Raw genomic sequence first — 26,881 nt, 5'->3', positions numbered from 1 at the left:
GGAAATGGATCAGCCACGATGAAATGACGGAGCAGACTCAATGGGTTAATTGGCCTATTTCTGTTCCTAAATCTCATGGCGTAATGATCTATGGATTACCTTTGGCTGACTAATAAACAGGGAGATCAAAGATCAAGATTTAAAGTCATGGTCTACTCAAAGGAAGTGATTCCAAAACTGCTGCGTACTTGTGAGTCACAGTTCAATGTGCAAGAGATGCGCTGCCGAAGTTGTCTCTGCAAAATGTTTCAAATCCATTGGGAGGATGCCTGCATCTTGTTCCAGGTCCACATCCCCGGCTGTGAGGATCAAACCGTGTGTTGTAGCTTGAGTTGAATAAACACATGAGGGAAAAGGGATAGGAGACAGTAGTGACTGGAGAAGATGCAAAGGGAAAGGAGAAGGTTAGTGTGGGATAGGCATGGAGCAGAGAAGTCACATGATATGTTCAAATTCAAAATCCTGCAGATGCTGAAACCTGAAATAAAAAGAGAAAGCGCAGGGAAATACTCATCAAGTAGAGGGAGAGTATTTTATTAGAATAGGTTTAATGTGACCAAAATGAAAAGGCAGGATATCAGAATTCATTGTTTAGTCCTAAGTCTGATGTGCTTACTTGGAAGAAGTGAAGCTGTTCCTTGAACTCACGTTGGGCTTCATTGGAATTGTCTAAGAGGCCAAAGACAAAGAGGTCAGACTGCAGGCGGGGTGGAGAATTGAAGTGAATGGTAACTGGAAGCTCAGGGTTTGAATGGAGGAGTTTCGCAAAACTCATGCACGCCATATATAGTACATCAGCTCGAAGAATGATGTTTCTGTGCAGTACACATCATGTAATTCTACTCACTCGACAATTCCTCACGTGTTGCCCCTTGCTCTTTGAGGGTTAATCTGAAAGAGGATGTTAAAATCCAGAGATTGTTGACTTGAAAGCAGCACCAGAGGAAGGGCACTTCCGAGCTTCGCTGAGACAGGAAATCCCAGGGACGGCCAACGACTAGCCTTTTGTTTCACAAACTCAACAAACCTCTAAATTGAGGTTGCAACCCATAAGAGAGTGAAGCCTGGGCAGAGCAACAAACGGCAAGAAGCCATAAAAGGCCAACCCCTCCTTTACCTTTCTCCAGAACGAAAGGAGTTGGAATTTCTGCTCAGGAATGGAGGTATGGTCTTATAGTGTTACTCTCTGTCACTCAAACTGACCCTGAAGACATAATAGGCTGCGGATCAAATGCTGGTAGATGGGATTAGTGTGGATCAGTACTTGGTGATCACAGAGGACAGATTGGGCCTGTTTCTATGCCGTGTTCTCTCAGTCAGGACATTCTTCAACTCTTTCTTCAGTTCCTTTTGAAGGTTCGCATTGAACCTCTTACCCTGCCTGTGTGAGCGGCATGTTCCACATCATTCACTGCATTTCTATTCATCCCCCTCCTCCTACCAATCACTCCGATTCCTCGTCACCAACCCCCCCCCCCACCGCTCCAAACCCAAATTAATCTGGCAGAACCCCTCATTATTTGAAAACCTCACCCTAAAATCTTCTCCGTTTTAAAGAGAACAAACAATTCCAGCTTCATCATCTCAATAAATCACATTATTTTACTATGTTGGACCTGTCATATTCCAACATCATAGCAGTGCTATTGTTTCAAGAACAACTCTGTTGCCTGTAGTTTTCACCCAATACTAGTATGTGAAAGCTCTACAAAATGAAATTCTCTCCCCCACCCACCCTTCCTCCCTCTCCCTCTTCCCTCACACTTCCTCCCTCTCCCACACCCTTCCTCCCTCTTCCACTCCCCCTCTCTCTCCCTCTCCCTCCCTCTCTCCCTCCCTCTCCCTCCCTCTCTTCCTCTCCCTCCTTCCCTCCCTCTTCCCCTCCCTCTCTCTCCCCCTCCCTCCCCCAAAAAACACTCCCCTCGCACAACAAATCGGAACAGGAACATCAACCCCACAAAAGGAAGGCAGTCGGCCTTCCATTTAATGAAGATTTCTACCTCCATTAGCCTCTCTGATAGTGAGTAAAAGAGCTTCACCATTCATTCAATGAAATAATTTTATTTCACCCCCCCCCATCCACTACTAATTAACCAAAATCTATACTCCTAAAGATTGACCACCTGAAAGAGAGAAAAAAAAGTCATTCTATGTACAGTGTCCAGGGCACTCAAAATCTTACACATTTTGTGTTGTGAACATTACTTGACTCCTTTTGTTCTGTCTCACAGCTGGGGGTATTGAAGGAGGAGGAGGAGGAGGAGGAGGAGGATGAGGATGAGGAGGACGAGCAAGAGGAAGTGGCTGTCCTGCGTTATGAGAGGCAGATCACAGAGTTACTTGTTGTTATTCTCAAGCTGAACAGAAAGATCGACAGATTGACTCTCACCACCAGCAGGTAGGCCTAGCTAAGGATTCCTGATTTTCCCATTGTTACTGTGAATGGCAGTAAGGAGAGTTCCTTTCAATTAATCAGCTATCGAGAAAGCTTTGAAGCTCCCACCTTTCATTCCAGCAACCGCCCCCCAAACAGATCAAACAGATGGGCAATTCTCCATCGCACCTATTGACAGATGATGTCAGTCGTTTAAGAAGACTCATTTCTGCAACATGTTTTGCATTCCTTTCAAAGATTTCCGGCCAGTGAGATGCTTCCTGAGGTGCACAGCTGCTGAAATATAAGAAGATGAGGTCACTTAGTCCGTTCAGACTGTTCCAACATTCTACGAGATCATGTCTGGTCTGCTACTGTCACTCCGTGTATCTGCTTGCCACCTGCTTGGCGTAACTGGCTCTGAGTGGCCAGTCAAGAGGGCCAAGTCAGCATGGAGTGACTAGACAAGTTTGACTTCAGCTGGACGACCACGATCCCCTGCCCATAGATGGTAGCTGTTAACCTCAGCAGGGTCAAGCTGTATGACGTTCCTCCACCTACCATTTCAGATGTGTTATTCCTTCCGTTTTCCTTCTGGACTCCATCTGGCTGCTCATTAACCTGGCCTCGGTCACTTGCGGGTTCCTCAAACCACTTATTTGGGGTGATCTCATTGAAACCTATCGAATGGTGAAAGGCCTCGATAGAGTTGGATGTGGAGATGTTTCTTGTGGTGGGAGAGTTGAAGACCAGAGGACACAGCCTCAGAATAGAGGGGCGTCCTTTTAGAACGGAGATGAGGAGGAATTTTTTTAGCCGGAGGGTGGTGAATCTGTGGAATTCCTTGCCACCTGCTGTGGAGGCAAAAGTCTTTATGTGTATTTAAGGCAGAGGTTATTAGATTCTTGACTGGTCAGGGTATGAAGGGATCTGGGGGGAAATCGGGAGATTGAGCCGAGAGGAAAATTGGATTGGCCATGATGAAATGGTAGAGCAGACTTGATGGGCCAAATGGCCTCATTCTGCTCCTATACCTTGTTTTATTCTCCTTGCAGGGTAGATGATGAATATCTGGAAACTTGCTCCGATCTCAGTGACAACCAATACCCAGAGAGCAGGATGTGTCAATTTCCAGACCAGGACCTCTCCACAGATTCCAACTGTCCTGGACAGCCTTGTCCAACCTCATTGCTAGCAGGTTAGTAGGAAAAGCATTGCTGAGTACCAGGTATTGAATGTCATCACTGGTACAACATCAGAGAGTATAATCAGCTCAAGTGTCTGGACTGGCATGGTGCCCCAGTAACAAGGGGCTGCTGCATGCTCAGTCTTAGTCATGTTCTGAATGCTTGAGGAACTCAGCAAATGAGGTAGCAGCCATGGAGACAAATAAGCAGTTGACATTTCAAGCCAAGACCCTTCATCAGGACTCCTGATAATGTATTTACGAGGAAATTTGCAGATGCTGGAAATACAAGCAACACACACAAAATGCTGGTGGAACTTCCCCTTTCACAATAACTCTTTGCCTGCTCTCCATCGCCCTCCGGTGCTCCCATCCCCCTTTCTTTCTCCCTAGGCCTCCCGTCCCATGATCCTTTCCCTTCTCTAGCTCTGTATCCCTTTTGCCAATCACCTTTCCAGCTCTTAGCTTCATCCCTCCCCCTCCTGTCTTCTCCTATCATTCTGGATCTCCCCCTCCCCCTCCCACTTTCAAATCTCTTACTATCTCTTCTTGCAGTTAGTCCTGACGAATCGTCTCGGCCCGAAACATCGACTATGCTTCTTCCTATAGATGCTGCCTGGCCTGCTGCGTTCCACCAGCATTTTGTGTGTGTTTCCTGATAATGTATCTAGGCCCGAAACATTGATAGTTTATTTCATTCCATTGATGCTTCCTGATTTGCTGAGTTTGTGTTGATCAATACTTCCAGCATCTACAGAGCTGTTTACGTGCAGTCATGCTCTGGCCCTCCATAAGCTTCTTCAGCTCCCTTCTCTGTTCTAATCCCTAACTAACAGTATATGGGAACATCATCACCAGATGGGCTATAGGGTCTCGAAAAGGCAGCTCGTCATCACTGCCTCCTACTACTTAGACACGGACAAGCAATGCTGGCTTTTTGTTTGATGTCCACATCCCAAAAAATTAAAAAATCAAACTAAAAACTCTGGTCACATACAATAATTGCTCTTTGAATGGCGACTGTGCCTTCATCTGCCTGAGCCCTAGGCTCTGAAATTCCCTCCCTAATCCTCTCTCCACCTATTCCTTAATTAACATACTCCTTGAAACCAAATACTTCATCCAAGATTTTGGTTATCAGCCCTGACAACCCCTTTAGCGGCCTGGTGTCTAATTTAGTTTCATAACGTCCTGAGGATACCTAGAGGTGTATAAATGCAAGGCTCATTGACTCGAGATTGCGGCCACACTGTGCAGGGCACTGATCAGAAGCACAAGTCTCAATCAATACCACCCATGCTCACTGCTGCTCCATTTCCTTCTGCAGGTGAACCCTGTGACCTCTCGGGGGCTCTGCACAAGGTGCTGACGGAAATCGAGGACACCGTGCACACGTGGAAAGCTGAAATCCCACACCATGGTGACATCTCTGAGGAAGAGGGGGCTACCCTTGCACGCTGGGAGCTGGTCGCTCAAGTAGGGATCCAAAAAACCAGCCACTGCCCCAAAGCTAGACACCTGTCCACAGTGTAGACACCAATCGAACCATGGGAACTGATACAGACCATGGAGGCTGTCTCAGAGACTGGATGGTGCATCAGGGAATGGTCATTGGGAAAAGACTACTTCTGAGGATGGAATTTGTCTGTGTCCTAATGTTGTTGTTGAAGCCGAGTAAAAAAGGAGAGCAGAGAAATCTATTTAAGTTGATTAATTCAGTTGACTGGACAACTGTGGAGAAACTGTTTCCTCCTACGGTGGGGTCTGGAACAAAAGGTCGTAACTGTTACCCAGTCACTAACGTGAAATTCAGTAGCAGTTTGGTCCCACAGTGACTGGTAAGAATGTGGAATGTGCTTTCACGTGGGTCTCTAAATCAGACGTCATTGAGTCACGTTGCAAGGGAGGTAGCAGTAGAGAGATAAGCAGGACGCCCTAAGGTTCAGTGAATGTGTTACCTAGTAGCCCCCACCCTCGCTCAGTATATTCATGTTACCATGTCTGCCATAACCTCTCCTCCACCCCACAGACAATCGAGGAAGTGGAACAGGAGCTGGACATCGACCTGAGCCCGGAGCTACGGGAGGAGAGGATGCAGTGGGAGTTGGACATGGAGTGCCTGAGGGAGAAGAACCAGCAGCTCAGAGACCAGCTCCACGGGAGGGAGCAGGAGCTGCAGTCTACCATGATGGCTGTCGGCAAGATTCAACGGGAGAGGGACAAGCTCCGTCTAAAGGTGAGTGCACTCTGCCCCCCCAGCCAACGTGGCTCCCAATGGATAGGATCGGTGCCTGCTCTGTTGTACTTTGAAAGGGTCCAGGAACTTACAGAGTACTCCAGAACATCTTAGGTATACTTGATCCATTCAAGAAACAAAAGCTTAACTTTTCACATGAGCTTGTGCCAGAAAAACAGCGTCAACACTGAACGCTCCCAGACCAGGTACAACTTGAGTTAGATTCAGAGCGGAACTCCCTGTACATTGACCCATCAAATATTCCTGTCCCTGGACAAGGACAGCATGAGCTGTATACAGAGCGAGGCTTCCTATACGCAATCCCATCAATCACTCTGCAGTCATGGAGTCAACCTCCATCTAAACGGACCCATCAAATATTGCAAAAGGGGCAGCAGAGGTTAGATACAGAGCGAAGCTCCCTATCAATATACCATCAATCATTCACAGAACAGGGACAGCTGAGGCTATATAGAGAGTAAAACTTACTCTGAGCAGTGGCTGATGTGTGTGCATCAAATGCCTTTCTCCCAGGGTGGAAATTACTAATATGAGGGAGCATAACTCTGGAGGAAAGTAGAGGTGCGATGTCAGAGTTATATGCATTTTATGCATGATACACGAAGTCAGGGGCGATGGTAGAGGCAGATACATTAGGGACATTTAAGGGGACATGGATGAAAGAAAAATGGAGGGCTGTGTGGGAGGGAAAGATTAGATTGATCTTAGAGTAGGTTAAAAAGTTGGCACAACATCGTGGGCTTAAGGGCCTGTACTGTTCTCTGTTAAAACCAGTCCTTCATGGCTTTGGATTGTTTTTTTATTTCTAGCAGTGTTTTATGTTTATTTGTGCATATGTGTACATGCTTGTGGGTGATAGTTGTTCACAGAAGTGTTTACAAGTGTCTATGTATGTGCATAAGAGGTAGTTTTTGTGCATGTTTGTGTCTAGCTGCATGCATTTATTGTACTCTTGACTGGGCAGCAGAGATATTCCATTTGATTACATCCTGATCCTTTTTGTCCCTGCATTAGGCTGATGAATTGCTGTCATCGCTCCAGAACGTGCAGCGGACTGAGAGAGACTCCTCACCTCCCAGGGTTACGGGCAGCCCTGGATCTGACACCATCGGCAATGAGATCGTGGCGTCAGTGCACAAAGTAATTCTCAGGGTACAGGGTTTCAATACTTAACCAGGTGTGCATCTGTGAATTCCATTCTATAGATGACGATCGTAGCTTTGCACACCAGTCTGGGGTGCTGTTGCCATGGATACTCCCCAGACCTGATCCAAAGCAGTGGGTAGTGTTGGTCTCTGTAAGAGGGGTTCTTCCTCCATTTGAGAATCAGCATCTTCATCCCTGCCCTCATCTCCACTGCAGGATCCTGGCTTTGCCCTTGAACAATTGATGCAGTCATTCCAGAATTGTTCAGGCGTGCAGGAGTTCTCCCGATTCCTTCTAACACACGAATCCAATGTGGTCGGAGTCAGGATTCAAGACTCAGAAATGGAAGTGGATCAGCTGAGGAAGTAAGCCATTGGACTGACATTGTAAAAATCCCAATGAACCATGTACTTTGGAATCTCACCCACTCTTGTATTTTTCTTGATGAATAATTTGGAGTAAGATAGTTTAATCATTTCATTCTTGGATGTGGATATTTTTGGCATGGCTGGTAGTTATTACCTTAAGATGTTGGAGGGAGCTATCCCGGCCATTTCCCATGTGCCTTTACTGCAAAATTCATCGAGGAACAAGGATCAATTTTGTTTACCATTTGCATACATTTTTATGGATTAGAAATTTTCTGTGGTGTGATGGTCAGGGTGCAACACGCAACAAAAAACAACATTCAACTATTATAAAGAGTAAAGAATTATATAAAAATAAAGTTAGAATGCTGAGGTGGAATAAAATGTGCATAAATACGTAAAAACCGGCATGCAAACAGCAGTGCAGTGACAGTAATAGATAGAGTGGGGTGGGGGTGGAGGCTAACTAAGATGGTTGATCAGATTAACTGCACGGGGAAGAAACTTTTAAGATGGCATGACATTTTTCTTTTAATAGTCCTATTAGCACTTTCCAGAAGGGAGCTTTGGGAAAAGGCAGTTTGTAGGGCGGGATGTCTCCAGTCAAGGTGACTTGGAGGGGTGAAAGACGTCCATTTTGATGGCTGCTTTGCCCCTTTTCATTCTGTAGTTCCATCGATGAGTGGAAGGAACGCAATAACCTGCTGTCCGGGGTTCTTCAGGAGTGCAAGGGTGACTGCGAGAGGCTGAGCATGTTACTGGGGAAGCACGAATCAAACAGCACTGCACTGAGCCTTGCTCTGCAGTACAGGTGAGACCGATAGCCCCTCAAACTGTGAACCTGTAAGATTTTGAAACTTCTATGCACAGATTGTACAAGGTAAAGGAGAATCTTAACGGATTCTTCAGACACGTTAAGAGCTTAAGTATTGCGAGAGACAAAATTGGTCCTCTGGAAGATTAGAATAGTAAGCTGTGCATGGAGCCAGAAGAGATGAGGGAAATCATAATGGATTTTTTGCATTTGTCTACTCAGGAGACAGACATAGAGTCTATAAATGAGGCGAAGCAGCAGCGAGGTCCTGGACTTGATACAAATCACAGAGGAGGAGGTGTTTGTTGTCTTGAGGTAAATTAGGGTGGACAATGCGTTCCCTCAGACCCTGTGGAAGGCTAGTGCAGAAACTGCAGGGGTTCTAGCAGAGATATTGAAATCATCCTTAGTGACAGGTGAGGTACCAGAGGACGGGAGGATACCTAATGTTGTTCCGCTGTTTAAGAAAGGCTCTAAGAATAAGCGAGGGAATTATAGGCCGGTGAGTCAGAGAGAAAGTTATTGGAAGGTATTCAAAGGGACTGGAAACGTGTATTTGAATAGACAGGGACTGATTAGAGATAGTTAGCATGGCTTTGTGCACGGTAGATCGTGTATAACTGATGCACCATCAATAACTCACGCTGAGACTTAGGAAGCGAGATATCGGCTTTTATTGACTGGAAGAATAAACAACACTACATCCTGGGGAAAATGAGGGAGAGCAGCAGCCCACAGTCGCCTTTATACAGGGGTCTGTGGGAGGAGCCACAGGAGTAGTCAGCAGGGGGTCTGTGGGAGGAGCCACAGGAGCAGTCAGCAGGGGTCTGTGGGAGGAGCCACAGGAGCAGTCAGCAGGGGTCTGTGGGAGGAGCCACAGGAGCAGTCAGCAGGGGTCTGTGGGAGGAGCCACAGGAGCTGTCAGCAGGGGTCTGTGGGAGGAGCCACAGGAGCTGTCAGCAGGGTCTGTGGGAGGAGCCACAGGAGCAGTCAGCAGGGTCTGTGGGAGGAGCCACAGGAGCAGTCAGACAGGTATATCTAGTTCACCACAATAACCAATCTTATGGAGTTTTTTGAGTAAGTTACTAGGAGATTTGATGAAGGTAAAGCAGTGGATGTTGTCTACATGGACTTCAGCAAGGCTTTTGACAAGGTCCCACATGGGAGGTTGGTCAAGAAGGTTCAGTCATTTGCATTGAAGATGAGGTAGTAAATTAAATTAGACATTGGCTTTGTGGGAGAAGCCAGAGAGTGGTAGTAGATGATTGCCTCTCTGGAGGCCTGTGACTATTGTAGTGCCACTGGGATTGGTACTGGGTCCATTGTTGTTCGTCATCTATATCAATGATGTGGATGATAATGTGGTTAACTGGATCAGCAAATTTGCAAATGACACTAAGATTGAGGGTGTAGTGGACAGCGAGGACGACTATCAAAGCTTGCAGCGAGATTTGGACCAGCTGGAAAAATGGCAGATGGAATTTAATGTAGACAAGTGTGAGGAGGACCAACCAGTGTAGATCTTACACAGTGAGTGGTAGGGCACTGAGGAGTGCAGTAGAACAAAAGGATAGGGGAAGACAGGTCCATAATTCATTTAAAGCGACATTAGAGGTAGATAGGTTCATAAAGAAAGCCTTTGACACATTGGCCTTCATAGATCAAAATATTGAGGACAGGAGTTGTGCTATTATTTTGAAGTTGTATAAGACATTGGAAAATCAAGTCAAGTCGCTTTTTATTGTCATTTTGATCATCAACTGCTGGTACAGTACACAGTAAAAATGAAACAACGTTCCTCCAGGACCATGGTGCTACATGAAACAAGACAAAAACTACACTAGACTAAGTAAGACAACTCAAGGCTATACTAAACAACACAAAAACTACACTAGACTACAGACATACACAGGACTACATAAAGTGCACAAGACAGTGCAGGGCAGTACAATAATTAATAGATAAATAATAAACAACACAATAGGCACAGTAGCCCTAATTTGAAGTATTGTGTACAGTTTACCTACCTACAAGAAAGAAGTAAATAAGGTTGAACGAGTACAGAGAAAATTTACAAGAATGTTGCTGGGACTGGAGGGATTGAGTTATAAGGGAAGATTGAACAGGTTAGAATTTTATGCCCTAGAACATAGAAGACTGAGGGGAGATTTGATAGAGGCACACAAAATTATGAGGGGTATAGGCAGGGTAAATGCAAGCAGGCTTTTCCCATTGAGGTTACGTGAACTACAACTAAAGTTCATGGGTTAACGATTAAATGTGAAATCTTTAAGGGTGAGGGGAAACTCCTTCACTCAGAGGGACGTGAGAGTGTGGAATGAGCTGCCAGTGGATGCAATTTTGATTTCAACGTTTAAGAGAAGTTTGGATAAGTACATGAATGGGAGGGGTATGGAGGGTTATGAATTGGGTGCAGGTCGATGGGACTAGGCCGTTTAAATGGTTCAGCATGGACTAGATAGGCTGAGTGGCCTGTTTCTGCATTGTAGTTTTCTATGACTTTGTTATAGAGCTCTCTCTCCCTCCACTACCTCCTTCAATTTGAGGTAAATGGTTTAAGGAGGTAAATATAATACTGAACAGATTACGGACTGGTCCCCTACAGCCAAGTGAAACATCTATCGAAATTTGCTTGAGTCTTTGGTGACACACCAGATCTCCTCAAACTCCTAATGAATTATAGCCGCTGGCATGCCTTCACCATGATTGCATCAACATGGTGGGCCCAGGATAGGTGCTGACGCCCAGGAACTTGACACTGCCCCCTGAGTGCCACATTGTCCTGGCTCCCTCAAGAAAAGGATTTTTTTTCCTGAATTTCTGACTGGGGATTTAGGAAAAAAACACATTTCCAAAATGACAATCCTCATCAGGTTAGGCTGTATCTGTAGGAGGGGAAACAGAGTTCACATTTTAGGATCAAGAACCTTTGTCAGGTGGACGACTCTCTTCAGATCTTCGACTTGAAACATTAGCTCTTTTTCTCCTCCCACAGGTTCAGCTTGACCTGCTGAGTATTTCAAACATTTTCTATTTCTGACATTTGTTTTTAAAAAGTTTTCACCTATAGTTATGGCTTTTGGTTTCTGGTTACTCCCATGATAGAAAGAGCTCTTCATCGATCCTATTGTTCCCCTTCATAATCTAACAGATCCTTCTTGGGTCATTGTTTATCTTGCAAGAGAAACTACCCCTCTTGTTTGAACTTGTTTGGTAAGTACAACTTCTTGTTTCTGCTATCACCCTTTGCACTTCTCCAGTGTTTTCCCATGCTCCTGCAATACAGAGGTGAGAACAGTAGGTCTGGCCCAGGTGTTCAAAGGACAGAACCGTGCAAGATATTTCAAGTAAGGTCCAGCCAAGAAATATGGAGGTCAGTTAATGAAAAGTTTATTAAAAGAACTACAGATGCTTGAAATCTGAAATAGAAACAGAAAGTACTGGAAATACTCAACAGGCCAGGCAGTGTCTGTGGAAAGAAAAACAATGTTAATATTTCAGGTCGGAGACTCTGAAGTGGGAAAGAGAAGTTTTAAAAATAGCTATTTTAGGTTGTAGTTGTTTTTATTACAGCATCTGATTTTTTTAAATTATTTATTATGTGAAGAACAGTACTATGCTTTAACTATGTTCTAAACATGGTCTATACTCTGAATATGACTTAACAAGATATTAGCAAACCAGAGCTGCCTGGTGCTTCCAGTTTAGATATGTTCAACTACTTCATTTCAGTTCACTTTCTCTAGAAATGACTCTTTGTAAATCGGTTTTTTATAGTGAGGACTGCATCGAGGCCTATGGAAAACTTCTGGTCAAGGCTGAAACCGTAGGAAGACAACCGGATGCAGGTGATACAGTTGCTTGGGTGAATAGTGGGGCTGACCATACTTAGGAAGCTGGGGCTAAGGGAACCCTGTCATCACAGCTCTCAGATCACTCAGTCATGTTAGCCAGTTCCTCCCACGCTCTGAGCAGTTTGCAAATTTAAGAAGCCTTTGGTTGTAGACTGCAGGCTGAGGTTTTTCGGAGGAGTGTAAACCCACAACTTCCATAGATGTGAGCTAATATGCTGCTCACTGACCCACAGATACTTGAGTGAGGGAGTGGTACGTAGTTGATGCATCCTGAATTGGTGTCCCAGTGACAGCAGATCAAGGCTAGTTCAGTGGTCGGTGGAGATATGAGGTAACATTCCAGTCACCTGATACCAGTCAGATTGAAAGAGTACAGACAACATTTACAAGGATGTTGCCAGGACTTGAATAGCTGAGTTATAGGATAAGGTTGAATAGGTTAGGACTTTATTCCCTGGAGCGTAGGAGAATGAGGGGGTGGAGTATACAAAATTATGAGGGATATAGACAAGATAAATGCAAGCAGGCTTTTTTCCACTGAGGTAGGGTGAGACTAGAACTAGAGGTGATACATTAAGGGTGAAAGGTGAAATATTTAAGGGGAATTTCTTCACTTAGAGCATGGTGCGAGTGTGAAACGTGCTGCCAGCGGAATTGTTGGATGCAGGTTTGATTGCAATATTTAGGAGAAATTTGGATAAGTACATGGATGGGAGGGTTAAGGTCCAGCTGAGGGACAATAGAATCACAATTCGGCATGGAATAGATGAGCCCAGTGGCCCGTTTCTGTGCTTAGTGCTCTGTGAGTCTACAACTATGACTCCTTCACGATCAAAGTTTGACACTGAGCCCTGGGCAGCCGACCAAAGGATTGGGCATAAGGGCAAGATTTTAACCCCTCACCAAAGGAAATTATAATCAATGTCGATTAGTAACTCAATTTCGATGGTCAATAAACGGGATAAAATATTTAGGTATTAGAGTTGATAATGATGTAAAAAATTTATATAAACAAAATTATTTGCCATTATTAAAAAAAATAAAAGAGGATCTTGATAAATGGATGATGTTACCAATAACATTAATAGGTAGAGTTAATGCTGTAAAAATGAATATATTTCCTAGATTGCAATATTTATTTCAAACTTTACCAATACAATTACCTCAGAAGTTTTTTCAAGAACTGAATAAATATGTAAGGAAATTTCTTTGGAAAGGAAAGATGTCAAGAATATCATTAGAAAAATTGACATGTAAATTTGATTTAGGAGGGTTACAACTTCCAAATTTTAAGAATTATTATAAAGCAAATCAACTTAGATTTATTGCGTCTTTTTTTGATGAAGAAAAACCGGCATGGATTAGAATAGAATTAGATAAGATAGGAGAAAACATACCAGAAGATTTTATATATAAATGGGAATCCAAATGGATACGGGAAAAAAAAGAATCTCCTATATTAAGACACTTGATTGATTTATGGAATAAGGTAAATATGGACGATGAGGTAAAGAAATCTTTATTAGCAAAAAGAACTTTAATTCAAAATAGGCTTATTCCTTTTACAATGGATAATAAACTTTTACATAATTGGTTCCAAAAGGGGATTAAATATATAGATTGTTTTGAAGGAGGTATATTGATGTCGTTTGATCAATTAAAAAATAAATATCAAATATCAAATAACACTCTTTTCTGTTATTTTCAATTAAAGGCTTATTTACGAGAAAAGCTGGGTCAAACAATGTTGATGCCAAAATCTATTGAAATAGAAATATTAATTCAAAAAAGGAAAAATTAAAAAAATTACATCTTGTATGTATAATTTGATTCAAAAACAGACAATTAAATCAGGAATTCATAAATCAAGACAAAAATGGAAATCTGATTTGAATATTAAAATTGATGGAAAAAACTGGTCAAGATTATGTTCTGATAGTATGAGAAATACAATAAATGTTTGACTTAGATTAATACAATATAATTTTTTACATCAATTATGTATAACACCACAGAAAATAAATAGATTAAATTCAAATATGCCTGACCAATGTTTTCGATGTAATCAAGAAATTGGTACTTTTTTACATTCTACTTGGTCTTGTTTTAAAATTCAACCATTTTGGATAAATCTAAGACTTTTATTGGAACAAATTACTGGAGTACAACTCCCACATAGTCCACTATTATTTTTATTAGGAGACATTGAAGGGACAATACCGAAACTTAAATTGAATAAGTATCAGAAAAAATTTATAAAAATTGCATTGGCAGTAGCCAAAAAAGTTATCACAGTTACTTGGAAATCTGATTTATATTTAACTATGGATCGTTGGAATAATGAAATACATAGTTGTATTCCACTTGAAAAAATTACATACAATCTAAGAAATGAATATGATATATTTTTGAAAATTTGGCTCCCATACCTACAAAAGATAGGATTAAATACATAGGTCCTTTGAAGATAAAATTATAAAGTAATTGGGGAAAGTAAAAATAAATATTAAAATTATTTTGAACTCCATGGAGCATGTGGGGATCCTCCGATATTCAAGCAATCTTTCTTTTTTTTCTTTCTTTAGATAAGGGTTAAGGGGGGAGGGTTAATATTATTTTTCTCACTATTTTATCATCACATTTATTCTTTGTAATTTTCTAAAATTTAATAAATAAATAAATATTTTAAAAAAAGGGCAAGATTTTAGAGCATCAGTGGGAAGAGAGAAAGGGAAAGAAATAAGGGGAGAAAATTGCATAACAGGCAGAGCTGCCAGCGGCGGAGTGATATCAGTAGTAAAGGAAGAGGCCGCACTTAGAGAAGCATAGAGATCAAAAATTTCTTCACTAAGTGGGTAGTGAACTTTGCCAGTCTCTATAAAGCGTGCAGTGGAGATGCAGTTACTGAATGTACAATCAGTGGCCACTTTGTTAGATCTCAGGGTGTAGAGATACTGAGTATATTTCCGTATGCCTGTGGTCTCCTGCTGCTGTTGCCCATGCACTTGAGGTTCAACGTGTCGTGCATTCAGAGATGCTTTTCTGCACACCACTGTTGTAACGTGTGGTTATTTGAGTTACTGTCACCTTCCTGTCAGCTTGAACCTGTCTGGCTGTTCTCCTCTGACCTCTCTCACTAACAAGCATTTTCACCCACAGAACTGCTGCTGACTGGACTTTTGTTGTTTTTCACACAATTCTCTGTAAACTCTAGAGACGTGCATGAGAATCCCAGGAAATCAGCAAATTCTAAGATACTCAAACCACCCCATCTGACACCAACAATCATTCCACAGTCAAAGTCACTTGGATCACATTTCTTCCCCCATTCTGATGTTTTTTTCTGAACAACAACTGAACCTCTTGACCGTGTCTGTATGCTTTTATGCATTGAATTGCTGCCACATGATTGGCTGATTAGTTTTGCATTATCGAGCAGGTCTACAGATGTATTTAATATCGTGACCTGACCACAAAGTATATTTTCATGGTAGAGATGGATAGGTTCAAAGTAAATTTATTATCAATTTACATATATGTCACCATATACAACTCAGAGATTCTTTTTCCTGCAGACATCCACAGTAGAAACATAATACAATGAAAGACCGCACCCAACGGGGCAAACAACCAACGTGCAAAGACAACAAACTGTGCAAATACAAGAGAAAAATAATAATAAATAAATAAGCAATAGATATCGAGAACATGAGATGAAGAGTCCTTGAAAGTGAGTCCATAGGCAGTGAGGACAGTTCAGTGTGTGAAATTATCCTCTCTGGTTCAAGAGCCTGATGGTTGAGGGGTAATAACTGTTCCTGAACCTGGTAATGTGGGTACTGAGGCTTCTGTACTTTCATCCTGATGGCAGCAGTGAGAGGAGAGCTTGACCTGGATGGTGAGGATTTTTGATGATGGATGCTGCTTTACTGCGACAGAAGTCTGTGTAGATATGCTCAATGGTGGGAGGGGCTTTAGCCGTGATGACCTGGACCGTATCCACAACTTTTTATGGGCTTTTCTATTCAAGGGCATTGGTATTTCCATACCATGCCATGATGCAATCAGTCAATATACTCTCCACCACACTTCTTTAGAAGTTTGCCAAAGTTTTAGATAATATACCAAATCTTCGCAAAATTCTCAAAGTAGAGGTGCTGCCGTGCTCTCTTCATAATGGCACTTGTGTGCTGGGCCCAGGACAGGTCCTCAGAAATTGTAATACCAAGGAATTTAAAATCGCTGACCCTCTCCACCTCTGATGAGGAACTCTGGTTTTCTCCTCCTGAAGTCAATAATCAGCTCCTTGGTCTTGCTGACATTGAGGGAGAGGCTGTTGTGGTACCACGCAGCCAGATTTTCAATCTCTCTCCTATGTGCAGATTTGTCACCATATTTTTTTTAAGAGAATTGAGGGAAATGGTGTATGTGTACAAGAATGACACTGAGATAAAAGATCAGTCATGAATTGATTGGATGACAGTACAGGCATGAGGGGAGAATGGTCTACTACCTTTTTTTTTTTAACATTCTCAGGTGAGCCAGAAGTTGACAGCAGTATTGCCCACCTGAGAGGAGAAATTGTCAAACTAAGGCAGGGCTACACGGCCATGAAACAGACCATCATCAATCTGGGGGACATTTCACCCAATCTGAAGCGCTACCAGCAAAGTGGAAACAGCGAAGTCATGCCAGTGGTGCGGGATCTACCCTCACCTGGGTTCTGCTCACGTTTTCCTGGGAGGCTTCAGCAACAGAATAAAGGGAAGGAAGAACTGCAGCAAGATCTGATGGCCGTCCGGGTGAGTGGCTGGACTGGCAGGCGGTGGCTTTTTTTTTCGTAAGAAGGGGATTCTACAAGTTATAAGACAAAGTTGGTTAAATGGGTTTAAAATTCAGATTACCCATAATGTAACTCAATAGGGGGTCAGGGTTTGTCGAGTTGAATGGCTTCCTCTTGTTATAAAATACTACAGCGTAGGAGGAGGCCCCATCTTATTCTTGAACAAAATATTGGCCATCAAATCTGAAAGTTTGAACTGTGGCCTCAGTTTAAAATCTCAGTTAATATGCTCTGAGAGTATATTAATTCCCTCAGAGGCACCATTAATCTTAGACTGTAGGCGGGAGCCTTTGGTGGGTTTTGAACCCACAACTTTCTAACATAGGTGTGAGGCAGAATACTGTTCACTGAACCACAGCTGACATCTGCCAGAAGGAGTGGAAGACAGTGACAGCCAGATCAAGGCTAGTTCAGTGGCCAGTCGAGGTTTGAGGTAACACCGTAGAGGTTCAGTAATCATTGTCTTATGCATTCTATGGTCAAACGACCCAATAGTAATATATTCTCCATCTCCCTGGATCACTGTGACTATCAGGAAGATATGTCCTGGCTAAAAAGTCAGCTGAGTTGGATGAAGAAGGAGAAGAGAAGATTGGAGCAGAAGCTGCAATCTCAAGACCATCAGGATGAAGCCATAAAGCTCCTCCTTACACACTGGCAAGAACAGCGGGATGAATGGTTGCAGGAGGACCCCAGGACAGGCTGCGTTAGGCAGGTATGTCCAAGGATAGAGTCACCATCAATGTGCAAGAATTTTGTCTATAGATACAAGGACTTTGACCAGTCTGTGCAGATACCTTAAATATGGAATGTTTGTGTTCCTGCTCCTGAGCACAATCCAGTAACCACCGACACTCTGCTGGGGTCAGTGTTCACTCCTGAAGTCAGGGGTATGATGGTCACTGAGGAAATTATGAAATAGGAGCGGAATGGGGTTATTCAGCCGGCGTTTAGTATGACTTCGCCAGATCTGAAATCACAATTCCACTTCCCTTGATTCCATGACTGTCCAAAAATCTAACAGCCCCAGCCTCAAACGTTCTCATAGAACTGAGCACCCCGGGTCAGTGAGGGAGGGAATTCCAAAGACGGACTACCATCAGAAAAAATCCTCAGCCCTGAGTGGCTGCCCTCCCTGCCCTAAGTATGCCCACGGCCCCAGACTCCCCAGCCTGGGGAGGGAGTGTCTCAGTATCCACTCGGATCCTCGTGTGCACCGGTGAAATCGCTTCTCACTCTTCTAAGCACTGTGAGTGCAGGCTGGACCAGTAACCTGATGGGAACTGGAACTTCCCTTCCGAGTCCGGCAGTAGCAAAGAGAGAATAATTTTTTTTTAAATCAGGATTTTACATTCTCTGTGACAATCCTGCTGAGGTCTGATTGACTCTGCTCTAATTTTAGGAAACCAAGTCAGCAACATGTAAAGAGGAGCTGGTGTCTGAACCCACAGTGGTCTCCTTGCCGTAAGTACAGAATTCACAGGGTAAAATGTCCTGGGGTTACGCTCGGGGTAAGCTCACATTCTGCCTGCTCCTTAGGGCACACTTGCGATTCACCTCTAAATCTCTTGTTTTCCTACATGTCTTCCTTTCAGTTAGGCCCTCCCCCCCCCCCTTTCCAACCTCTGGCTTTACCCCCAGGACTACTGCTTCTGGTGTGGGGTAGAGGGAACAGCAACGGTGAAACTGGCGGCCTGAAGACCGAGGTAGCTCATCTCAACCTGCTCCGGCTACTAGTAGCTTGGCCTTGGGTCTCGTCCGGGACGTGTGGCGTGCAGACGTCTGGAATGCAGAGTGAAGTGCCCTGTCAGGTCATTCTTCCACAACAGCTGGAGAAGAGCTGGCATCAGAAGATGGCAAGAATGGATAGGATTGGGGTGACGGTTAACGTCGCCTCCACCCCACATCGTGCAGGCAGGGGAGGATGACCATCTCAGCACTGAAGAGCAGAACGTTTGATAACATGACCCAGTCCATTTTGCTCTCTAGGCTTTCCACGGACAGAACCCACGGGGAGCCCTTTACGTGGGGTTAAGGCCACTGTCGACTCCTTCAGAAAACACAGAACCTTCCCGTACAGAAGCTCCCTGGGCTTCTGTAAGTTTGGCATAATACTGTTACAGTGGCAGCAACCGGGTTTCAATTCCGCCTCGACCCATAGAGTGAGTACGTCCTCCATGGGCATTTCCTCTGGTTTCCCTCCCACATTCCAAAAGTGTACGGGTAAATAGTTGATTGGTCACACTGGGCACCACAGGCTCATTGGGCTGGAAGAAGCTGATTCCGAGCTGTATCTCTAAATAAATAAATAGGCTGATTTAATGGGGCTAGGACTGGGAACAGGAGAGGGAGACCAAGGAAGGAGGCTGTCTCTAAATGCCAGATGATCAACTGGGAGAGCCCCAGTCTTGCCCAAGTCAGCAGGAGATTCTCTGGATCTTTCCACAGTTTAAGGTTTAACAATAAACTTTCTCAATCCAGACCATTCCAGCAGATCTGCAGCAGGTAACCTGGGTGGGGAGGGAGCTTGCTTGCATCTTTCGCCTCTCCCAAAAGCATCCTGCATCCAGCAACTTATAATGTATTAAATGACGTTCTTCATTTTCAAAATTAAAATCTCTTCCTTTCCTCTAACCTACCAGAAAATGTTGTTGGAAAAACACCATTGTCCTCTCCACAGTTTGTGCCAGGTTTAGAGTTGCCTCTGCACCCATTGCTGTCTGGTGTCCAGACATGTCTTGGAGCATTTGATGATACAGTGCTGAGGTGTCACACCCTTCTTCACAGATGTCTAGGGCATACTGTAGGAGTTGGCACGTTATGTTAAAGTTGTACAAGGCATTGTTCACCTGCCTACAGGAAAGATACCAATAAGATTGAAAGAGAACAGAGAAAATTCACAAGGATTTTGTCAGAACTTGAGGAACTCATAAGGAAAGATTAAATTGCTTAGGATTTTATTCCTTGGAGCATAGGAGAGTTAGGGGAGATTTGATAGCAGTATACAAAATGATGAGGGTTGTAGATAGAGCAAATGCAAGCAGGCTTTTTCCACTGAGATTGGGTGAGGCTAGGACTAGTGGTCATACGTTGAGGATGAAAGGTGAAATATTTAAGGACAACCTGAGGGGAATCTTCTTCACTCAGAGAGGTGCGAGTGTGGAATGAGCCGCCAGTGCAAGTGCTGTATGTCGGTTTGATTGCAACATTTAAGAGAAGTTTGGTAAGTACGTCGGTGGGAGAGGTACGGAAGGCCATGTTCCAGGTGCAGGTCGATAGGACTAGTAAGAATAACAGTTCGGCATAGACTAGATGAGCTGAAGAGCTTTATTGACTTTTATTTCTTACATCCTTCACATACGTGAAGAGTAAAAATCTTTACGTTACATCTCCATCTGAATGTGCAAATTATAATGATTTGTAGTAAGTAGTGTGTACAGTGAGATATACAATAGAACAGTCAATATAGCTTCGAAATACAATTGTGTCAGCATGAGTTCATCAGTCTGATGACCTGGTGGAAGGAGTTGTCCTGGAGACTGTTGGTCCTGGCTTTTATGCTGCGGTACCGTTTCCCGGATGGTAGCAGTTGGAACAGTTTGTGGTTGGGGTGACTCGGGTCCCCAATGATCCTTCGCTCCCTTTTTACACACCTGTCGCTGTAAATGTCCTGAATAGTGGGAAGTTCACATCTGCAGATGCACTGGGCTCTCTGCATAAGCCCTGCAACTGAGGGAAATACAGTTCCCATACCAGGCAGTGATGCAGCCAGTCAGGATGCTCTCAATTGTGCCTCTGTAGACAGTTTGTTTGCCCCTGCTTGTTGCAGTGACTCGATGACATCTATTCACTAAAAGCAGCTGTTCTTTAACTTGATCTGTTGCAAAGTATTTCAGGGAAAACCCAATCTTAATTGTTTTACAGAGAAAAGCACCTAAGAGATCATATTGAGGAGTTGGCTACATCACTTGCAAGGCTAATAGAAAAGAACAATACCCAAAAGTACCGGTCTGAGGAGCTGGCCACTGAGCTGAAGAATACGCACAGGTACGAGGGAACAACAACTAAAATGGGGGCATTTAATGCACGATAGGAACGTAAGAAGCTGGAATGGGTCAAACAACCTTTTGAGTTCACTGAAATCATGGCTGACCTTACTTTGGCCTAGACTCCACTTTCCTGCCTATTCCTCACAGTTCTAGTCTTTCCCTGTAGATAAAAACCGTTGATTTCAATAAAATGTTAAATAACAATTTAACATTTATTCAGTTAAATAATAACTCAGTTATTGACACTTTGCAGCTCTCTGGGACAGAGAATTCCAAATACTCACGACCACCTGAGAGGATCAACCCCTCCTTGTCGGACGGGAAGCCCCTTATTCTGTCACTGACCTCTAACTTGCGCTTCTCCAACACCAGTGTGGTTACTATAAGAGTCCACAATCAATCTCATGTTTCAGTGTGACGATGCCCCATGCTTCTGAATTCAGATGAGAACCAGTCCAATCAAAACACCCACCATTAAGACGCCACTTCTTTTAAGACTTAGAGATGTCGACCAGCTGACTCATCAGGTCCAGAGGACGAGTCGGCCCTCAGTCCCATTAGTTTATCTGCTATTTGTGATCGTGATCATTTTAAGTACATCCTGCCCCATTGCCCCTGGGTTTTCTATTATTATTGGGATACGTTAAGTAGCATGTACTTTCAAGATAGGTAAGATGTATCAGTCCAGTCTGTGCTACTCCCTTTTCCCCCTTTATTGATTCCCCAGTCTCACTTTCAGGGGACCAATGTTCACTTTATTTTCACCCATACTTAGATTCTTACTGCCTTTATTTTACTTCTTGCCAATTTATTCTCAATCTATTTTCCCACCATTTTTGATTTCTAAATTGAAAATGAGTGAGAGTAAAGGGCAGAAGAGTTACCAGGTTGATTCATCCTTTCCTATCTGTACCTCCTGCAGACAGATTAGTTGCCATTTACAGGACTTCACTGCCCTCTCACCTGACACTCTTCAGTCTCTCATTGCTCGTGGTTTGCACCATAACACAGATAATTTCTTCATCCTCTCTATCTCTGCAACTTAAAATATGCTTGTTTGCTAACTTCTCCTAGTTCTGATTGAAGATTATTGATCAGAACAATTACATTTGTTTTACTCTCCACAGATGCTCCCTGACCAACATTTCCAGAATTTTATTTTAATTTCAGGTTTCCAAGATCAAAAGTTTTTTTTGCTTTCCAATTAGATCATGTTCGTTTTTTTTTACACACTACATTGCAACATCTATAGTCTTGTATCTCCAGATTATTTACTCTCTTTTGTTAGGTAGCATTTATCCTCATTACCCAACAAAATCTATTAAACTAATCAATGAGTGAATGAGTCACTCAGGCCAAGATCTACCAGCAGCCTGGCTGGTTCCCTTATTAAGGACTTCCATTTGAAATCAGAGAGAATGATCTATCTACCCAATTAGCTCATTAATCAGCCCCTTTCATCTTTCAACATTCTGGATATAAATCCAGACTGTGCAACCAGTGTTAATAACTCTTAACCCCTTCCAACCTGGAATAACTGACTGGTGTCCTGTCACACTCCCCTCAATAGTAAGCAAATGCTTTGAGAGGCTGCTCAAGGCCTACATCAACAGCTTGCTACCACCCACACTGGACCCCCTACAATTCTCCGACACAACTTATCGACAGAAGACGCAATAGCCACAGCTCTACACACCGTCCTTACACATCTGGAGAAGAAGAATGCTTATGTGAGAATGCTGTTTTTGGACCACAGTTCAGCATTCAACACTATAATTCCATCCAGGCCCGACAGGAAGCTCAGAAACCTTGGCCTTCACCCTGCCTTGTGCAGCTGGATCCTGGACTTCCTGTCAGAGCACTGGCAGATGGTAAGAGTGGACTCCCTCACCTCCACCCCTCCAACGATCAAGACAGGAGCCCCTCAGGGCTGCGTACTGAGTCCCCTGCTTTACTCTCTGTATTCCCATGACTCTGTGGCCACCCACAGCTCTAATCTGCTAATTAAATTTGCAGATGACACTACATTGATCGGCCTAATCTCAAACCATAATGAGGTGGCCTACAGGGAAGAAGTCATCTCTCTAACACAGTGGTTTCAAGAAAACAGCCTCTCCCTCGATGTCGCAAAAACAAAGGAGCTGGTTGTGGATTACAGGAGGAATGGAGACGGGCTAACCCTATTGACATCAATGGATCTGGGGCTGAGGTGAACAGCTTTAAGTTCCTCGGCATCCACATCACTGAGGACCTCACGTGGTCTGTACACACCAACTGTGTGGTGAAAAAGGCAAAACAGCACCTCTTTCACTTCAGACGGTTGAGGAAGTTTGATGTAGGCCCCCAAATCCTAATAACTTTTTATAGGGGCACAATTGAGAGCATCCTGACTGGCTGCATCACTGCCTGGTATGGGAACTGTACCTCCCTTAATCGCAGGACTCTGCAGAGAGTGGTGCGGACAGTCTAGCGCATCTGCAGTTGTGAATTTCCCACGATTCAGGACATTTACAAGAACAGATGTGTCCAAAGGGCCCGTAGGATCATTGAGGACCTGAGTCACCCAACCACAATCTATTCTGGCTGCTACCATCCGGGGAAACGGTACCGCACCATAAAAGCCAGGACAGCTTTTTCCACAAGGCCATCAGACTGATTAACTCACACTGATTTGAGTGTATTTCTATGTTACACTGACTGTTCTGTTTATTATAAATTACTATGATTGAACATTGCACATTTAGATGGAGACATAACGTAAAGATTTTTACTCCTCATGTATGTGAAGGATGGAAGAATAAAGATAATTTAATACTCTGTACACCCCTTCAACTACAGTCTCCTTCAGGAGATTCCAAAAACTTACCTCACTCTTCACGATGGTCTAAATGGGCTCTGGACAGCTGAAACACAACTCTGCCCGGAACTTGGATTCTGGCTCCTGGTTCATTCCAGGGTATTTTTTTAAACTATCTCCACACTCATCCACAAGTTTTCAGTGAATTAACTGTTCATGTTAAGCAACAGTCTGATTAAAATGCAAAGCAACACACACAAAGTGCTGGAGGAACTCAGCAGGCCAGGCAACATCTATGGAACTGAATAGACAGTCGACGGTTCGGGCCAAGACCTTTCTTTAGGACTGAGCTCAGTCCTGGAAAAAGGTCCAGGCCCAATATGTCAGCTGTTCATTCATTTCCATTGATGCTGCCTGGCCTGTTGAGTTCCTCCAGCATTTTTGTGTGTGTTGCTTTGGATTTCTAGAATCTGCAGACCTCGTGTTTATGATTAAAATGCATGGTTTCTTTGTGCAGCAACTTGTGCGCAGCCTTCAGAAGGACCAAGAAAAAGTACGAGAACCAGCTGAGCAAACTGGAGTCACAGGTGGATGCCATGTCTGAGCGCCAGGCTGCCCAGCTTCAACTGCTGGAGCAGAGACTGATGAGCCTTCAACAGAAGCTGGACCATAACAACGGCACACCGCTGTAGCTGAGATCCAAAGACCACGCCTGGGACACTGGGCAATCTCTGCACACAGAAAAGTCTGATTATTTTAACAGTTTGCCATCAAAAGATTCTATGGGAGAGTGTCGTCCATGGGTCTGGTAGGAGATTCAATGAATAAGATAGTGTAGAGTATCCTTGGCCATTAGGGAGAGAGTCAATGACTGGCTTTAGGGAACAGATTCCCTAAGCCCTCACAATTTTCCCCTTCAAGAATTTATCGAGTTCCGTGCAGGAAGTTCTTTTTCTTGAAACTGCATCCACTGCCAAGCAGAGCATTGTGATTTCAACAACCCACCGTGTAAAACATTTCTCTTTCTCTCCCTTCTGGTTCTTTTGCCAATCCCTTTCAATCCGTGTCCCCCGGTCACGAACCCTTCTACCAATGGAAATCATTTCTCCCTGTTTACTCCAGCAAATCACCATTGATGATGTTCAACACCTCAATCAGAATTCCTCTGGTCCAATAAATGACCCTGTTTACTCCCTGGTCCACTGAAAGCTACTGGATAGTTAACACAAGTGCCACCTCTAAAGTTACATTGCAAAATATCCCAATAAAACAGAATTTTAAAAATACTTCAGTTTGTAATATATTTTTTGAAATGTTACATATATTATGAGAGAGGTGGTCTAATAATGCTATCAGCAGGTGTTATTTTTGGAGGGAAGGTGGGGGGTAAAGCCACCAGACATGATTTTTGATGACCACCGCAATGGGAGATTGCCACAAGCTCTATGATGCGACTGGGCTCAGCTGTAATACACTCCTGGTTGCCAATGACACTCACCCACTGGCTGTTGACAAAAGGCTGGCCTACTGGTTGCCTGGGAGACCTTTGAACTAAAAACACAATTAGACCAGTCACATGAATACTTTGCCTGCAAGGGAGAGTAAGAATTTGTGTATCCCTCTGTTAAATGACTCAACCCAAAGCCTTTCCACCCACTACGTACTCCAATAATAAATTTTACTTCGAATAAAGCACAGGAGTACTCGCCACCTCTCCAGTTAAGTGCAGCCCTACACCTCTCAAGAAGGTCACCAGCAGCCAGGACAAGTTCGATTGAAAGCCCATTCACAAACCAAACATTTATTCCTTCCACTATACTGCTGTGGAGCCCTTCAGCCCATTCACCTGTGCTGGCTCTGTGAAAGCTCACCACTTACTTCCAAAGCCCTGAAAATTCTCCTAGTTCAAGGATCTACCAGTCTGAAGGTTCTAGTTGGCCTGGCAGGTAACATCAGATTCAGTTCTGGAGATAGATTATTTTATTTGAGGAGTTCCATGTTTGGATATGCCTGCTCTGAGATCTTAAGCTTGTGTACATTTAGGTGGATAAACGTGCCCTGGAACTGAAAAATTCAGCCCAATTGAATCTACTTTATCACCCTTCAAACAGTGCAGTTTGGACAGCAAGTAGTGCAGAGGGCAGAGCTACTACCCAATTCTCAACCCCCGCTGTCCGTGTGCAATCTGCATGTTCTTCTGTCACAGTGTGGGTTTCCTCCACATGCTCCACTTTCCAAACACCTCCCAAAGGCAGGCAAGCTGGGAGGTCAATCCTCGCATGTAGGTGACTGGTGGAAACTGGGAGGGGACGGGAATGGGGGGGGACAAGTATTATTGTGAATGGTTGGAGCTGACTTGGTGGACTGAAGGATCCCTTTCTGTGTTGTGCCTCCACCGCATAAAAGGGTAATTCTTCATCCCACCACGTGCTTTTTTTGCAAAAAAAAAACAGCAGTCTGCTCAAGGAACTCAGCAGGTCAAGCATTATCTATTGAGTGGGGGAGGAATTGACAGAAGTTCCTGGTCAAAAACCCTGAAGCACACCCTTCCCTACCCACCCCCCACACCACAGACACCGCTCAACCCCAGCTGGGTTCCTTCAGCAGACCGCTATTGCTTCAGATTCCAGCACCCACAGTTTCTTCTGTCACCACTAACATTTTAGCATTTTGTTCTGAAATCTTGAGTATTTAAAACAATACTGAGAAATTACGGGGCGGTATGGTGGCATAGCAGTTAGTGTAACAGTTTTACAGTGCTAGTGATCACCGGTCAGGGTTCGATTCCCGCCACTGCCTGTGAGGAATTTGCACGTTCACCCCAGGTGCTCTGCTTTCCTCCCACGTTCCAAAGACGCCCGTGGTTAGGGTTAGTAAGTTGTGGGCATGCTACATTGGCACCGGAAGTGTGGCACAATCCTCACTGATTTGAGTTGAAGCAAGCAACACATTTCACCGTCTGTTTCGACGTAACGTGACAAATGAAGCTAATTGGAAATGCTGCTGTGCCAGTGGATCTGAATTTGCAGCACACAGCCTTTGAAAGCTAGTATGTGGATGCAGCTGTTAGTTAGGAAGGAAAATTGTAAGCAACACACACAACATGCTGGAGGAACTCAACAGGCCAGGAAAAGAGTAAACAGTCGACGTTTCGGGCTGAGAACCTTCATCA

At 43.8% G+C, this 26,881-nt stretch overlaps 1 protein-coding gene across 2 annotated transcripts; it reads left to right on the top strand.

Moving 5' to 3' along the window:
• Positions 1 to 909: 909 nt before the first annotated feature.
• On the top strand, positions 910 to 24,995 carry LOC140739890 (colorectal mutant cancer protein-like). 2 transcript variants are annotated; one of them, XM_073068528.1, is made up of 14 exons: positions 910 to 1,163; positions 2,232 to 2,398; positions 3,430 to 3,572; positions 4,888 to 5,036; positions 5,590 to 5,796; positions 6,832 to 6,969; positions 7,180 to 7,328; positions 8,002 to 8,142; positions 11,944 to 12,014; positions 16,557 to 16,822; positions 17,399 to 17,578; positions 18,266 to 18,327; positions 20,788 to 20,910; positions 24,227 to 24,995. In XM_073068528.1, exons 1-14 carry the CDS (start codon positions 1,158 to 1,160, stop codon positions 24,399 to 24,401), a joined length of 1,977 nt encoding a protein of 658 aa, XP_072924629.1. In that variant the 5' UTR covers positions 910 to 1,157; the 3' UTR covers positions 24,402 to 24,995. The 2 variants fall into 2 exon arrangements, with proteins under 2 accessions (XP_072924629.1, XP_072924630.1); XM_073068529.1 differs by having other exon boundaries at positions 911 to 1,163; positions 6,832 to 6,957.
• Positions 24,996 to 26,881: the final 1,886 nt, after the last annotated feature.

This window comes from Hemitrygon akajei, chromosome 16 (assembly GCF_048418815.1).
Source record: "Hemitrygon akajei chromosome 16, sHemAka1.3, whole genome shotgun sequence".
Classification (NCBI taxonomy): Eukaryota; Metazoa; Chordata; class Chondrichthyes; order Myliobatiformes; family Dasyatidae; genus Hemitrygon; species Hemitrygon akajei.
Note: the sequence above shows the minus strand (reverse complement) of the source record. Positions and strands in the feature narration are given on the sequence as shown.